At 41.9% G+C, this 14818-nt stretch overlaps 1 protein-coding gene across 1 annotated transcript in view; it reads right to left on the bottom strand.

Annotated features, from left to right (window-relative positions):
- Positions 1 to 14818, bottom strand: part of ggt7 (gamma-glutamyltransferase 7) — a 30940-nt gene that overhangs the window by 5196 nt on the left and 10926 nt on the right. The window contains exons 7-12 of the mRNA XM_079588227.1: positions 12559 to 12632; positions 5726 to 5919; positions 4039 to 4126; positions 1923 to 2050; positions 455 to 543; positions 176 to 328 (exon numbers count right to left, since the gene is read on the bottom strand). Coding sequence (XP_079444353.1) covers positions 176 to 328; positions 455 to 543; positions 1923 to 2050; positions 4039 to 4126; positions 5726 to 5919; positions 12559 to 12632 — 726 coding nt within the window. The remainder of the gene's footprint in view (positions 1 to 175; positions 329 to 454; positions 544 to 1922; positions 2051 to 4038; positions 4127 to 5725; positions 5920 to 12558; positions 12633 to 14818) is intronic.

The following is a 14818-nucleotide window of genomic DNA, read 5'->3' as shown; positions in this document are numbered from 1 at the left end:
AAGAGCAGAGCAAGCACATCATTCGTGATCATGTGAATCAACCATTAGTTTGGCATAAGTCCAATCCGGCTTCTGGAGGGCCAACCTCCGCATCTTCAAAACCCTTGAGGTGATCCTGAAGAGCTCGATGACGGTCAGGTGTGTGTTATGGTCTGGACGGGACATATGTACCCACCTCATAACAGACACGATCAGGTCGTCGGTGCCCATGATCATGAGCTGGCTGGCCACGGCACCCTCCTGCAGCTCGTACGACGGGACGTAGTGCTCGGCGGCCGACGCAAGCGAATCGTTGATCATTTGCCGGAAAACAGCAGCCTGGGTTTTACTGTCAAAGCCATCGAAAGAAAAAATATGTATAGAAAAATGCTGTGAATAAACTGATCACTGCCTTGAAAAACACACTATTATAAAAGGAAATGTTGATTCTGATAATCGCTTGAACGATAGTCACCTGAGCATCTGCGCCACCAACTCCGACACCGAGTCGTCGAACAGGGAGTCGCCCAGTCCACTGGCTTGAGACAGAGCGATCTTCAGCGCCTGCGTGAGCAACGAAACACACACAGGAGCATGAACATTACAGGAGCCGGAGCGCCAGGGCTATTCAGAAAACCGTTTAACAAACATTCAGTGAAATGTGTCACTCGCTGTGGGATCGGTCTGCCTCCACCTAAGCTCCGCCCACAAAAAAATGTCACCATGTTTACTAACACAAAATTGGTCAATGGGGTAAGAAAAAAAAACTTAATTCAAACGAAAACGAGATTATTTTTCTTACCCCATTGGCAGATAATTGTACATGCTTTAAAGGAGAACTCCAGCGCGAAATGAACCTTTGGTCTAATTACACATTGTTACCTAGTCAATCGTTATCTGAGATTTGTTTTCATGATTATCGAATGTAAATAGTTTTATCTCTAAAAACAGTTTAGCCTATAACGCTAGTATAACGCTAGTATATGGGGCATAGAGTAATGACAAATAAAAATCACTAGTTAATACCACTAACAAGGCTCAAAATAGCCCCACACTAACACGGCAGCATAATGAGGGTCCCTACATGCAAACCGAAGCATTGAGAACTTTGACAGTGTCCAGACAGTTTAATAAGAAGATATTTTATACATACAGTCAACTTCACGTATACAAGCAGAATCCATCTTAGAAAAACAGTCTCTATCAGTCGATCTAGTTTCTTCTCTTCAGTACACGTAGCCTACTGTTCGCGCTCACCTGATCACAACTTATAGCTCGTTCACATCTCACCAGTTGGATCGGCGTTCGTAGATCGATTGATAGAGACTGTTTTTCAAAGATGGCTTCTGCCTGTATACGCGAAGTTGACTGTATGTATAAAATATCTTCTTATTAAACTGTCTGGACACTGTCAAAGTTCTCAATGCTTCGGTTTGCATGTAGGGACCCTCATTATGCTGCCGTGTTAGTGTGGGGCTATTTTGAGCCTTGTTAGTGGTATTAACAAGCGATTTGTATTTGTCATTACTCTACGCCCCATATACTAGCGTTATACTAGCGTTATAGGCTAAACTGTTTTTAGAGATAAAACTATTTACATTCGATAATCATGAAAACAAATCTCAGATAACGGTTGACTAGGTAACAATGTGTAATTAGACCAAAGGTTCATTTTGGGCTGGAGTTCTCCTTTAATCAAAAAATGATAGATTTTTTCCACCAGAAAACGAGACATATCCTCTTATTGCATGTTACTACTTTAGTAAAATTAGATATTTGGACTGGAAATAAGACAAACATACTGAGTAAGAAAAGCATTTTTTGCAAAGCCTGCATCAAACAGACTCTTCAGTCCGTGTGAAGCACATACTGGACCGAGCAAGCAGACACGGATCTGATAAGCTGTTAAAAGCCCTGAACCCAGCGAGCTGTGAGGCGAGTACCTCAGCGACCCAGTGGTAGATCTGTCCCCGGGACTCCTGGCGAGAGATGTTGAAGCCCTCCAGGATGTTGAGCGCGGAGAGGAGGGCGGCGCCCGCGTGCGGCGGCGGCGGGACGAACACCCGCTGGCCTGTCAGAGCAACGCAAACACCGTCAGCCGGTCATTAAAGCACCGCTCTTCATCTCACTGCACAACTGAGCAGCAAAGACTATAACCCACGCAGAAGAAGTCTAGTCTAAATCTAACCAATGATGACTTAGTATCATGCATGCTAATAAGCTACTAGTTAATAGCGAGAATTGGACCCTAAACTAAATTGTTGCCGCGTGTTGCTAAAAATAAACTTTTAATTGAGTGTGCAGTTATGTTTTTCTTCATAAAGCAGCAATAAACCACGAGAAACCGTCCATTATAGTGATTGTACCACCGTTCTTAGCAAATCAAATAAAACTTCATTAGTAGGGCTGTAAACGATTAACCGCATCCTAAATAAAAGTTTGTGTTTACATAATATATGTGTGTGTGCGGTGTATAATTATTTTGTATATATAAATACACACACATGCATGTATACGTTTAAGAAAAATGTGTTATTTATATATAAAATTGTTCTATTTATATATAATATAAATCATATAAAAATATATATGCAGTATATTAATGCAAATATTTATCAAATATATACATGCATGTGTGTGTATTTATATATACAAAATAATTATACAAACGTTTATTTTGGATTCGATTAATCGTTTACAGCCCTACTCAGTAGGCAACTGTAGTTTGTTTATGGTTTCTAAGTAAGACATGTACATTAACACATAAGTGTGTGCATTTAACAACGCCTTTAAATACAGATCATCAGAGGTCAGACATGGGACTTACTATTTGCATTGTATCCCCTTATATTGGCATTACATATTTAAAACAGTAATATCCTATACTAAACCTAAACTAATCTTAACAAACTATATATCATTTGAAAGCTTACAATCTGTAGTTTACATATTTGGTGACTGATTTTCTACATAAATTACAGAGAAGCCGTAATTTATCAATTTGCAACAAGAATATGTTCATACTCCTAAGGCGTGTTCAGACCTTTATTTTGAAATAGTGATGAACATTAAACATCATGACAGAATGGTAGAAACCTCAGTTTGTTTTCATGCCAAGAGTTCAAAAGATAGCATCCATTCACTTATTTTAGAAAAAAAGGTCTGAAAATGTTTTAAATATAAAGAAAATAATAATAGATTCAGCATTAGTGATGTGGCAGCGAGATATAATGCACATACGGGATCTTTATGTGTTTCTTAGAGGTTGAGTTCATTTCAAAATCTGCCAAACTTCCAACACTACTTCTGAATAGGACGTCCACTTCATAAATTGTATGAAAATTGTAAAAAATAATGGTTCAGATCACTCAAACAACATATGGAAACATCGGGATGTGCATTTTCTATGTTATTCTCACATTTAGATTTCAAAAGGGAAACAATAGACCTTCACCATAATAATTCATGTGTCTGAATAGTAGACATCTTTCTTACTTTTTTCTTTTTCGATTGTTTCTTTTTCCGATTGCGCACCACAGAACACAACACACGGATGGCTCTGGGACAGCGATGACGTGTGAACTAAAGGCTGAGTGTCTTCAATGAGTCAGTGAAACCTAACAGGTCAAGCTGGGCAGTTATGCTTTAACTACACCGTTATACCGCCATAAAGAGCCGAGCCATCGCTGTACATTAACTAATATCAGTTACTTTAATACGCAAGTATTTTTTCCATGGACTACCTTACCTTTTAACCAATTTCCATACAGATATATGTACCTTAGAATGACTATTGTGTACTTTATAAAATACAGCTGAACTTCCACTTGCATTTCTCGTCCACCCAGTTCTGAGAAGTCAACTTACAACAATAATTGTGCACGACTTATGAAATGGATGCCGGGTAAAGCAGAAGGGTGTTTTATTGCTCTACTGTTTGTAGTTTCTGCTTCGCAGCTGTGAAGGTCAACAGAGACCTAAACTACTGCAGTAAATCAAGTAATAAACAGACTTATAGGGTCTTTTAGAGCCGCTTGGTATAAGCCGATGGGTATTTACCCTGGTAAACAGTCTGCAGTGGCTTCTGTATGATAGTGGAGTAGTTTTTGAAATCATCCTCAGTCAGCACACCTCCTTTAGCTTGAACCTGGTCACAAAAACACATAATAATGCTACTATTATAATATGTTCTGTTGTTAGGCTTTAAATGATTGGAAACACAAAGAAAATAACGGCAAAATGGTTAAAAGAGCAGTGTTTGAAAGCGTTTAAATGAAAAAATATTAATAAATACTATAAGTAAGGGATAGTGTATAGCTTCGCGTCGGGGTCCCGATCAGCCTGTCGGGGTTGTATTCGCTATAACAACCGCCTCGCTATACATTATCCCGCTTATTACATGGCTACCTACCAAATAAATCAATAATTTGGCACAAAATATTGATTTAAAAAGGAGTTTATTGATTTAAAAACGATTGTATTGCTTCCGTTGAAGAATACGGTGTCCATGGCAACGCTCTGTTTATCATGGCAACGGTGTGTTATCCTTAGCAACGGTTGTCATCAAGAAATAACAGACTGCACTCATTAGACGTTAACCAAGCCATGTAATAATAGTATATAATGATAATACAAATAACGGTAACGCTTTAGATTACAGCCCGGAAAGTACTGTGTAATTAAAGTGATTTAACAGCGTACCCTTCTGTAATTATAGTGTACCTATAAAGTAATTATGTGTAAGTATAAGGGAACAACAAGTAAAGTTGTTTACTTGTTGTACACCCCTTAACGCCTGAATTTATATAGCTGTATATAAAAAAAAAAATTTATGTGTGTTTTCGCCTTTAAGTAGATGGTAAATAATGTTGAGATTATCAATTTCACTTTTGCACAACAAATAAATAGAAATTTTGTTATGTCGCAAATTTGCAACAGCGGGCATAATGGTCAATTTGGGGTGAATTTGGGGTCAATTTGGTATGTCGCAAATTTGCAACAGCGGGCATAATGGTCAATAATAAGATAACAAAAAACACAGTAAAATATCCATAACTTCGCGACCGGAGTAATCTGGTGTGTAAACAGGAAATAAGTCCGTCACTTTCCGGTCCCACTAGAAACAAGTGCTTGTCGAAGGTTCCTAGGTCCGTAGCGAATAAGCATTGGGGGAATGCAGACGCTATCTCGGCTGGTTGATTGAGTCAAACGGTTTGTCGCATATTTGAGACAGTGGGCGTTAAGGGGTAAGGGGTAACACACTGTGTACCTTTTTGTAATAATGGTGTACCAATACAATAGGCTTTTAAAAAAATTACAGGGTACATATCTACGCATTTATACAGTAATCTTTTTAACAAAAGTGCACTGAAAACTAAAACAATTGCAACTTTTGCTTAAATATTGGGGAAAGATACTCTTGTTTCAAGTAGTGGTGCTTATTACCCTCTTGTTCCATGTAGTTACAGGATATGTACAATAAAAAATACATACACAATCTAATATCACTGACTCGGAAACCTTGATAGTAGAATAAGTAGCCATTAGTTCTATAATACTTACAGTATAAATAGTTTTTAATTCTCCTGGTTTACTCAAACTTTACATATTGTTCCCTTATACTTGCATGCAAGTACTTCATAGGTACACTATAATTACAGAATGTTACGCCGTAAATTTGTCTTAATTACGCCGTACTTTCCGGGCTGTAATCTAAAGCGTTACCCAAATGACACTGGAGACATACCACTGATGTCATTTCCTGAGTCAGATTCCCACTGTAGAACTCAGAGATGCCATTGGCTGCAATCTTGTCCAAGATGGCGGCTAGATCCAGACGTTTAGCGAGAAGTCCCGCGAGTGGAGCCTGGCCGTTAGGCAGGAACAGATCTCTGAAGGCGTCCGACACGTTCTGCTCCTTCACTTTAGACAGCGCATCAGCTGCGGACACATGGAGGAAGTTTCAACAAACGGCTTCAAATTCCACATAAAAACTAAACTGACACATTTACTTTTCTTGCTAGACATTCTTCCGAATTTCTTTTCGGCTGACATCTTACTTTTCAAGCCTGCATACTAGGGTTGTGAAATGTACGGCTATATCTGGTGCCAAGCAAAACATTTTTTATAAATACAGTAGACGATACCTTAAGTCAGGGGTCGGCAACCCAAAATGTTGAAAGAGCCATATTGGACCAAAAAAAATAAAAAATAAAATCTGTCTGGAGCCGCAAAAAATTAAAAGCCTTATATAAGCCTTATAATGAAGGCAACACGTGCTGTTAGTGTCTATATTAGCTTTACTAGCCCCCTAGTATCAAAATGATAAGCATACCGGTAATGAGCAAGGCGACCTTTGTTCCGAATCTGTCACTTTATTGTTTCCATGGTTACGTGTCATTGCTTGTCACGTGACACAGAGCAATCACAACACAGCGCTGAATGAATGATGATTTCATGTAATTTTTCCTTTTTTATTAAAAATATTCACACATTTATTATCTATAGTATGAAACACTGATATTTCGATTGTCAAATATGTGCATGTGGATGTGTTTTGTTGTATAAACACCTTTATAACGATCGCGTTAGTTGAGCTGTAACTTATCTGTTGGATTTACAACACGTCAATTCATCCACTTCTCCCGAAATACATCTTTTTATATTATAAAGGATTATTATTGCCGCTTCCATAGACATCAGTGCATATTTTACAACATCAAATTCATAGTACTTATGTGATTCTTAAATCTCTTAAACCTAAAATAACCATTATGTGGTTGAAAACACTGAATAGTTGTGATATATGACAAGCACTGAGCGCGTCCGTCTCTGGCTCAGCGCCAGCCAACGCGCCAAAGCACGCTTGAATTTAGCAGTTGATCATGTGATGCACTGAGCGTTCTAATCCCACCGGTGTGATCGTACGCTCCAGGGACCAGCCAAAACTGATCACACCGGTGTGATCGTACGCTCCAGGGACCAGCCAAAACTAATCCCACCGGTGTGATCGTACGCTCCAGGGACCAGCCAAAACTGATCACACCGGTGTGATCGTACGCTCCAGGGACCAGCCAAAACTAATCCCACCGGTGTGATCGTACGCTCCAGGGACCAGCCAAAACTAATCCCACCGGTGTGATCGTACGCTCCAGGGACCAGCCAAAACTAATCCCAGCGGTGTGTGATCGTACGCTCCAGGGACCAGCCAAAACTAATCCCACCGGTGTGATCGTACGCTCCAGGGACCAGCCAAAACTAATCCCAGCGGTGTGATCGTACGCTCCAGGGACCAGCCAAAACTGATCCCACCGGTGTGATCGTACGCTCCAGGGACCAGCCAAAACTAATCCCACCGGTGTGATCGTACGCTCCAGGGACCAGCCAAAACTAATCCCACCGGTGTGATCGTACGCTCCAGGGACCAGCCAAAACTAATCCCACCGGTGTGATCGTACGCTCCAGGGACCAGCCAAAACTAATCCCACCGGTGTGATCGTACGCTCCAGGGACCAGCCAAAACTAATCCCACCGGTGTGATCGTACGCTCCAGGGACCAGCCAAAACTAATCCCACCGGTGTGATCGTACGCTCCAGGGACCAGCCAAAACTAATCCCAGCGGTGTGATCGTACGCTCCAGGGACCAGCCAAAACTAATCCCACCGGTGTGATCGTACGCTCCAGGGACCAGCCAAAACTAATCACACCGGTGTGATCGTACGCTCCAGGGACCAGCCAAAACTAATCCCACCGGTGTGATCGTACGCTCCAGGGACCAGCCAAAACTAATCCCACCGGTGTGATCGTACGCTCCAGGGACCAGCCAAAACTAATCCCACCGGTGTGATCGTACGCTCCAGGGACCAGCCAAAACTAATCCCACCGGTGTGATCGTACGCTCCAGGGACCAGCCAAAACTAATCCCAGCGGTGTGATCGTACGCTCCAGGGACCAGCCAAAACTAATCCCACCGGTGTGATCGTACGCTCCAGGGACCAGCCAAAACTAATCCCAGCGGTGTGTGATCGTACGCTCCAGGGACCAGCCAAAACTAATCTCAGCGGTGTGATCGTACGCTCCAGGGACCAGCCAAAACTAATCCCACCGGTGTGATCGTACGCTCCAGGGACCAGCCAAAACTAATCCCACCGGTGTGATCGTACGCTCCAGGGACCAGCCAAAACTAATCCCAGCGGTGTGTGATCGTACGCTCCAGGGACCAGCCAAAACTAATCCCAGCGGTGTGATCGTACGCTCCAGGGACCAGCCAAAACTAATCCCACCGGTGTGATCGTACGCTCCAGGGACCAGCCAAAACTGATCACACCGGTGTGATCGTACGCTCCAGGGACCAGCCAAAACTGATCCCACCGGTGTGATCGTACGCTCCAGGGACCAGCCAAAACTAATCCCACCGGTGTGATCGTACGCTCCAGGGACCAGCCAAAACTAATCCCACCGGTGTGATCGTACGCTCCAGGGACCAGCCAAAACTAATCCCACCGGTGTGTGATCGTACGCTCCAGGGACCAGCCAAAACTAATCCCACCGGTGTGATCGTACGCTCCAGGGACCAGCCAAAACTAATCCCACCGGTGTGATCGTACGCTCCAGGGACCAGCCAAAACTAATCCCAGCGGTGTGTGATCGTACGCTCCAGGGACCAGCCAAAACTAATCACACCGGTGTGATCGTACGCTCCAGGGACCAGCCAAAACTAATCCCACCGGTGTGATCGTACGCTCCAGGGACCAGCCAAAACTAATCCCACCGGTGTGATCGTACGCTCCAGGGACCAGCCAAAACTAATCCCACCGGTGTGATCGTACGCTCCAGGGACCAGCCAAAACTAATCCCACCGGTGTGATCGTACGCTCCAGGGACCAGCCAAAACTAATCCCACCGGTGTGATCGTACGCTCCAGGGACCAGCCAAAACTAATCCCACCGGTGTGATCGTACGCTCCAGGGACCAGCCAAAACTAATCCCAGCGGTGTGTGATCGTACGCTCCAGGGACCAGCCAAAACTAATCCCACCGGTGTGATCGTACGCTCCAGGGACCAGCCAAAACTAATCCCACCGGTGTGATCGTACGCTCCAGGGACCAGCCAAAACTAATCCCACCGGTGTGATCGTACGCTCCAGGGACCAGCCAAAACTAATCCCAGCGGTGTGATCGTACGCTCCAGGGACCAGCCAAAACTAATCCCAGCGGTGTGTGATCGTACGCTCCAGGGACCAGCCAAAACTAATCCCAGCGGTGTGATCGTACGCTCCAGGGACCAGCCAAAACTAATCACACCGGTGTGATCGTACGCTCCAGGGACCAGCCAAAACTAATCCCAGCGGTGTGTGATCGTACGCTCCAGGGACCAGCCAAAACTAATCACACCGGTGTGATCGTACGTGCGAAAGGGTTAAATTATTATTATTTTTTTCCATTTTCATATTTTTGAAAAAGCTCCATGGAGCCACTAGGGCGGCGCTTAAGAGCCGCATGCGGCTCTAGAGCCGTGGGTTGCCGACCCCTGCCTTAAGTGTTTGAGTGCTTTTTTAAGCCACAAAAGTTTCTATTTACAGTGGCTACAATGCTCAACGCTATCTGTTGAGCGCATGAACGCAATTGCTAATCAGAGGCGAAAGTCAGCAAGTTAGCCAGAATCCACTTAACGCTGTAAACGCACAAGGTGTTGTTTTGTCTTAAATCCTTTCATTGTAAGCCAACCAACAAAGTGTAAACACGATGTAAATAAGAGATGCATTTTACGATCAAGACAGCTTTTTTTTTATTATAACGTGAGTTTTTGCAGGAGTGCAGAATTCAGTGAGCTTATGCTTTAGAGATTGACAGCCTTATGCTGGGTACACACCAAGAGATTTTGTACATCTTATAAGATTTTCGAAATGGGATAGACCACAAACATGAGGACAACAAATCCTAGATTTATTTAACCGTTCTGCTCCTATAGCGTGCGGTGTGCCATGATGTGACAAAGACAGCACACACAAACAGATTTTCACCTAGAGTCTCGACTGTGAACACAGGAAATCTCGCGAGACTTCAGAATAAGCACAGCGGACGATATGCAGGAAGAAATTGGGATGATAGTGTTTGGAATGATTTTCACAGAAAATTCACGAGGAAAATAAACATTGTACCCAGCATTATGTAGCAACATTGACTATGACATCTGGTCAAATTAGTGAATCGTGATTCTCGCAAACACTTCATTCGTTGTGTGACCAGACGAGAGCGTTGTCTCTTTCGTCCATTCCAACACACACACACACACAAAGAGACACGTAACGTGACACCCCCACATTCCTCACACCAAGACACCCACATGTCTTCACACAAAGAAAAGGACTGCTACCATAGTCACTCTTAAATGTAATAAATATATCCCTTTTTGTGTTAAGATGTGTTTATAAACCATAGGAAAGCATATATATGTCCTAGTGTAACATTAATCGAACTTAAATGCCTATACTAATGCATAATAATGTAAACTTTGTATTCTTATAATCTTAACTGGTGTGTTTGATGTCTCTGTAATTCTCTAAATCTAACGGAGTCGAATTCTGATAGCAGAATGCAGTAATGTACATTGTTTTATACATTTCATATTTCTGGAGCCGAAAGGTTTGTCACACACTTTTGTAACCCAAGCCAGAAGGGGGTCTTCTCACAAGACAAAGAAAGGTTCCGCTCCCATATCACTGAAGGTGATTTGCTACTCGTGCCCAAGAAGGCGGGAGCCATACATTCTTTAAAAGCCAAAGCTCCCCCAAAATCACTCTCTTCCTGCCCTCTCTTGCTACCCGACCTCGTCATGTGAACAGTCTGCGAACGACTCCTCTGGAGTCCGTCTCTTTTTATTTTCTTTATCTAAGTTTCTTTTGTTTCATTTTCAAATTCTCCTTGGTTCGCCTTCACCTAAGAGTGAACGAATTTAGCGTGAATTATTCCTTCGGCAACTCCACAACAAGAGACCTTCGAATCTCCCGCGGACTCTGCCCCGAGGAGGCCACACGCAGGCTGTACTCAGCCACACTCACACAAAGAACTGTGCAAGTATCAACTCTAACGAGTTTTAATGTTTTAAGGTTCGATGCATTTTGATGGCTCTCAAGGTTTCTGTGATGTTGTTGTTCCATGGTCAACTCTGATCATTTTCTCTCTCACCTTACAACCTCAGCGCGTGCTCCGGCGCGCGCCCCTCTTCAGAGCATTCTCTCTCTCTCTCTCCAAATCTCCCTCTCTCATTTTGTTATCCGTTTATCTTATTGTTTAACTGTAAGTTATGTACATAGACGTATAATCAGTACTTATATTCTATAGTTTTGCATTTATTAAAACATATATTCAAGACTGTGTCTGTGAAAAATGCTTGTAAAAACAAAAGTCAATGAGATTCACGACCCGAGCTACCAGCGCTCTTATTATCTACTACATTGAGTAGATTTAATTTTATAAACACAAGAAAATCAATGTTCACGGCCAGAAAGTTAATATTTCTTGGAGTTTGTTAGAAGGGATAACTTTGTTGAGAAATTGATAGTTTAATCTTACAGTCGTTGCTGGACAACACCAATTTGATAATTACATTAATTTCCCTTAAAGATTATCTCATCGATCTGAAATAAGACTATTGATGTATGAATGTGGAATTATAATTCGTTGTGATTGATTATTCATATATTCATATAGTCTATCTTCAATTTCGATAATTTAATGTAACTGTAATATGCAATATATTAATCATATTCATGATTAGTTATTAAAATTCCCTATAGATCATTTGAGCTAATTCATACGGACCCAGAGTCCGAGGCATGTACACTACAATTATAAAGAACCTTTTATACAGAAAGTTATTCAATATTGTCTTTATTGGATTTATTTTCTCTTTAGAAAGAGTTCTTTAATCCCTTTTGAACTTCACTGAACCCTTAACACTCAGCTTCCTGCAAGTGTGTGTGTGTGTGTGTGTTTGTGTGTGTGTGGTGTGAGAATGACCGTGTCTCCCATCATCTCGTTTTCCGTGTCACGTGATAATCTCCAGAGCGTGCGCGGGTTTGTCCTCGGGGTTCCCCCCACACATCAGGATTTCTGATTGTAAATATTCAACATTCGTGATCAGTGGCGCCTCCGACGTTCTTCCAAGCAGGTTCGGAGACTCTTAACACACCTCACATCAAGGGGAAATCTGATAAATCTCATAGCTCATAGCTTTTGGTGTGTACCCAGCATTAGTCTTCTCTTGCTTGCTGGTTATCACCCATTCACAATCTGAATACAACTTTAGTTTTTCATGCTGCTTAGTGCACTGCAAAGTTTCTGGATCGACAGCCGTATTTAATGCGTGAGTCAGAAACTGCATTGAATGACAGTGATAACCAACGGATTGGACAAAATGGGAAGAAAAAAGGTACTTTATTCAACAGATTTCGTTCTGTTACCGAAATTGGCACACAGATTTGTACTGGTATTGGTACCGACTACTGTAATTTGTGTACAGAACCAAACTGTAGACCTCAGGGGTGTGTGTGTGTGTGTGTGTGTGTGTGTGCTCACCCAGCTCATGCGTAACGTTGAATCCATCCCTCGCCACGTCTGCGGCTGCAGTGATGACGTCTTTCCACGGCATTCTAGAGGAGGGGGCGAACATGACCAGTCAGGCTGTTTTCCCATCATTTAATTGATAAAAATATGAAAAAATTCTCTATAACTCAGTAAGATGTCTACTATATGTGTGTGCGTGCACAGTAGGATCTATAGGACCTTAAAACTGACCATTATATCACAAAACGTACTCAGTTACTAACGTAACCTCGGTTCTCTCTAGAGAGAGGAACGAGTACTGCGTAATGCGTATCATGTTGTGTGTGCACTCTGTTTTGCTTCACTGTTAAAAATCACAGAGTTAAGCCTGCGAGCGCAATTTATAGCCCCACGTCCGTTTCGTTAAAAATGTTAAAATTAAAATTAACATTAAAAATGTAGTTAAGTTAGTAGCGTCGCTACTTGTAGTTAACTACTCCCCAACACTGGTGACGCGGAGGGCCCTCATTGGGTGTGGCGTCACTCATGGTCTCGCTCGATAGGCTTCAGTATTCTCGTGGAAAAGGATTTTCCCCCATAGCGTAGTTCCAACGCAGTACGAGAGTATCTCTCGTAAGAGAACTACAAGTAGAAGTCTCATTTCAAGTGGCCGGTTGCATAAAATGCCTAGTCATACAAGTAAGCAAACTAATTGATTTATTTAAGAATAGTTATAACTTTTTTAAAATTCTGTTACTTTAAAACGTGCAGTCATGGGCAAAGAAGGTCCATTGTCTACGGTCAATAGTGTAGCGATGTGTGAGGCGCAGCTCACACAGAAGTCTTGCAAACAAAGCAGCTTTCTGTTGGTCAACACAGCGGATCTGTGTGAGCCACATGAACTTGTTGATAAATATGCATGTAGAAAAGCCTCACGTGACATTCCCGATCATGTGATTTCTTAAATCCACATTGGACTGGATTTTGAACTGAACACACCAGCCTGAAATCCCCTGGTTGTAGTTCTGCCATTATTTCCATCTCCATAATGCCGCCCTTCAGGCCCCTTTGGGCTTAGAGATCGGCATAGTTTAATTGCAGTTCACCTAATAGCTGGTTTGATTTGCATTGAGAGATGATCTTCTGGAAAGTTCCCCATGCCGATCTCTAGGTCTGGTGAAGGGTGTGATGATGTGCGGCTATTTTAATCCCAAAGGCCAAGGGAACTTTATCAGGATCATAGTATCCTGGATCCATCAAATAACTGGCCTTTAAAAATAAAAATCTGCCTCTATGGGAATTTAACATAGGGGTGTCCTGACTTATGCACACTGTGTTTAAAGGAAGAACATTTATTTATTCACGATACATTATTATTTCACAAAGAAAATTGGTTGCGTTTGTAGAGTGTTTGTTGCCATGTCATCAAGGCTCAAATTGATAAGGTAATATTAAAGACATGTTTACAATAACACTGAGCGCATGCATCGCCACGTTACGGTAAGAGGCGTGACCTTTCCGGGCAACGTGCGCTAAGCTGCTGTCCAATCACAACACAGGAACCGCTGGCACAATCAGAACTCGTTACGTATTTCTGAAGGAGGGACTTCATAGAACAAGGAAGTCATCAGCCCGGTTTTAGGACAGTGAAAACAGCGGTATACAGATAAGTAAATTTTGTGAAAAATACTGTTTTTTTTACACGCGAAACATGAACACATGTTATATTGCACACTGTAAACACAATCAAAGCTTCAAAAACACACGAAAAACGGCACCTTTAAGGCATTAAGATGAATTTCCAAAAGATTATTTTTATTCCTCTTTTTAGTCAACTTTAGCATGGGTGTGTTTATTTATGCTTAGCACTGTATATACTGATTAGCTTTGAGTGCTGAGAAAAGCGCTATATAAATGTAATGAATTATTATTATAATAAAAAATATTAGTCTCTGGATCTGGATACAATGCATCTGTTCAGGACACACTGTTGTTTGAGAGAAAGTAACCTGTGATTGGTTGCTTTACATGTGCCAGCCTCTCAGTGTTGGGAAAGTTCACTTTCTACATGAAGTTCAGTTTACAAATTTTAAAATTAACTAGTTTAGTTCACGGTTTCAAAAATGAACTAGTTCATAGTTCTTGACTCTTGTTGATGTTGATGTCAACAAATGAACAAATGAACGAAAGACTCAGAAGGTAAAGTAATTTACTTATGTTCCCTGTAAACTATTTTTGACTACATTATAATGATTTAATAATTCAGAATATGATCAAGATTGCGTAAGTGGAT

The sequence above is a fragment of the Phoxinus phoxinus genome (genome assembly GCF_949152265.1).
Source record: "Phoxinus phoxinus genome assembly, chromosome: 18".
Taxonomy (NCBI): Eukaryota; Metazoa; Chordata; class Actinopteri; order Cypriniformes; family Leuciscidae; genus Phoxinus; species Phoxinus phoxinus.
Note: the sequence above shows the minus strand (reverse complement) of the source record. Positions and strands in the feature narration are given on the sequence as shown.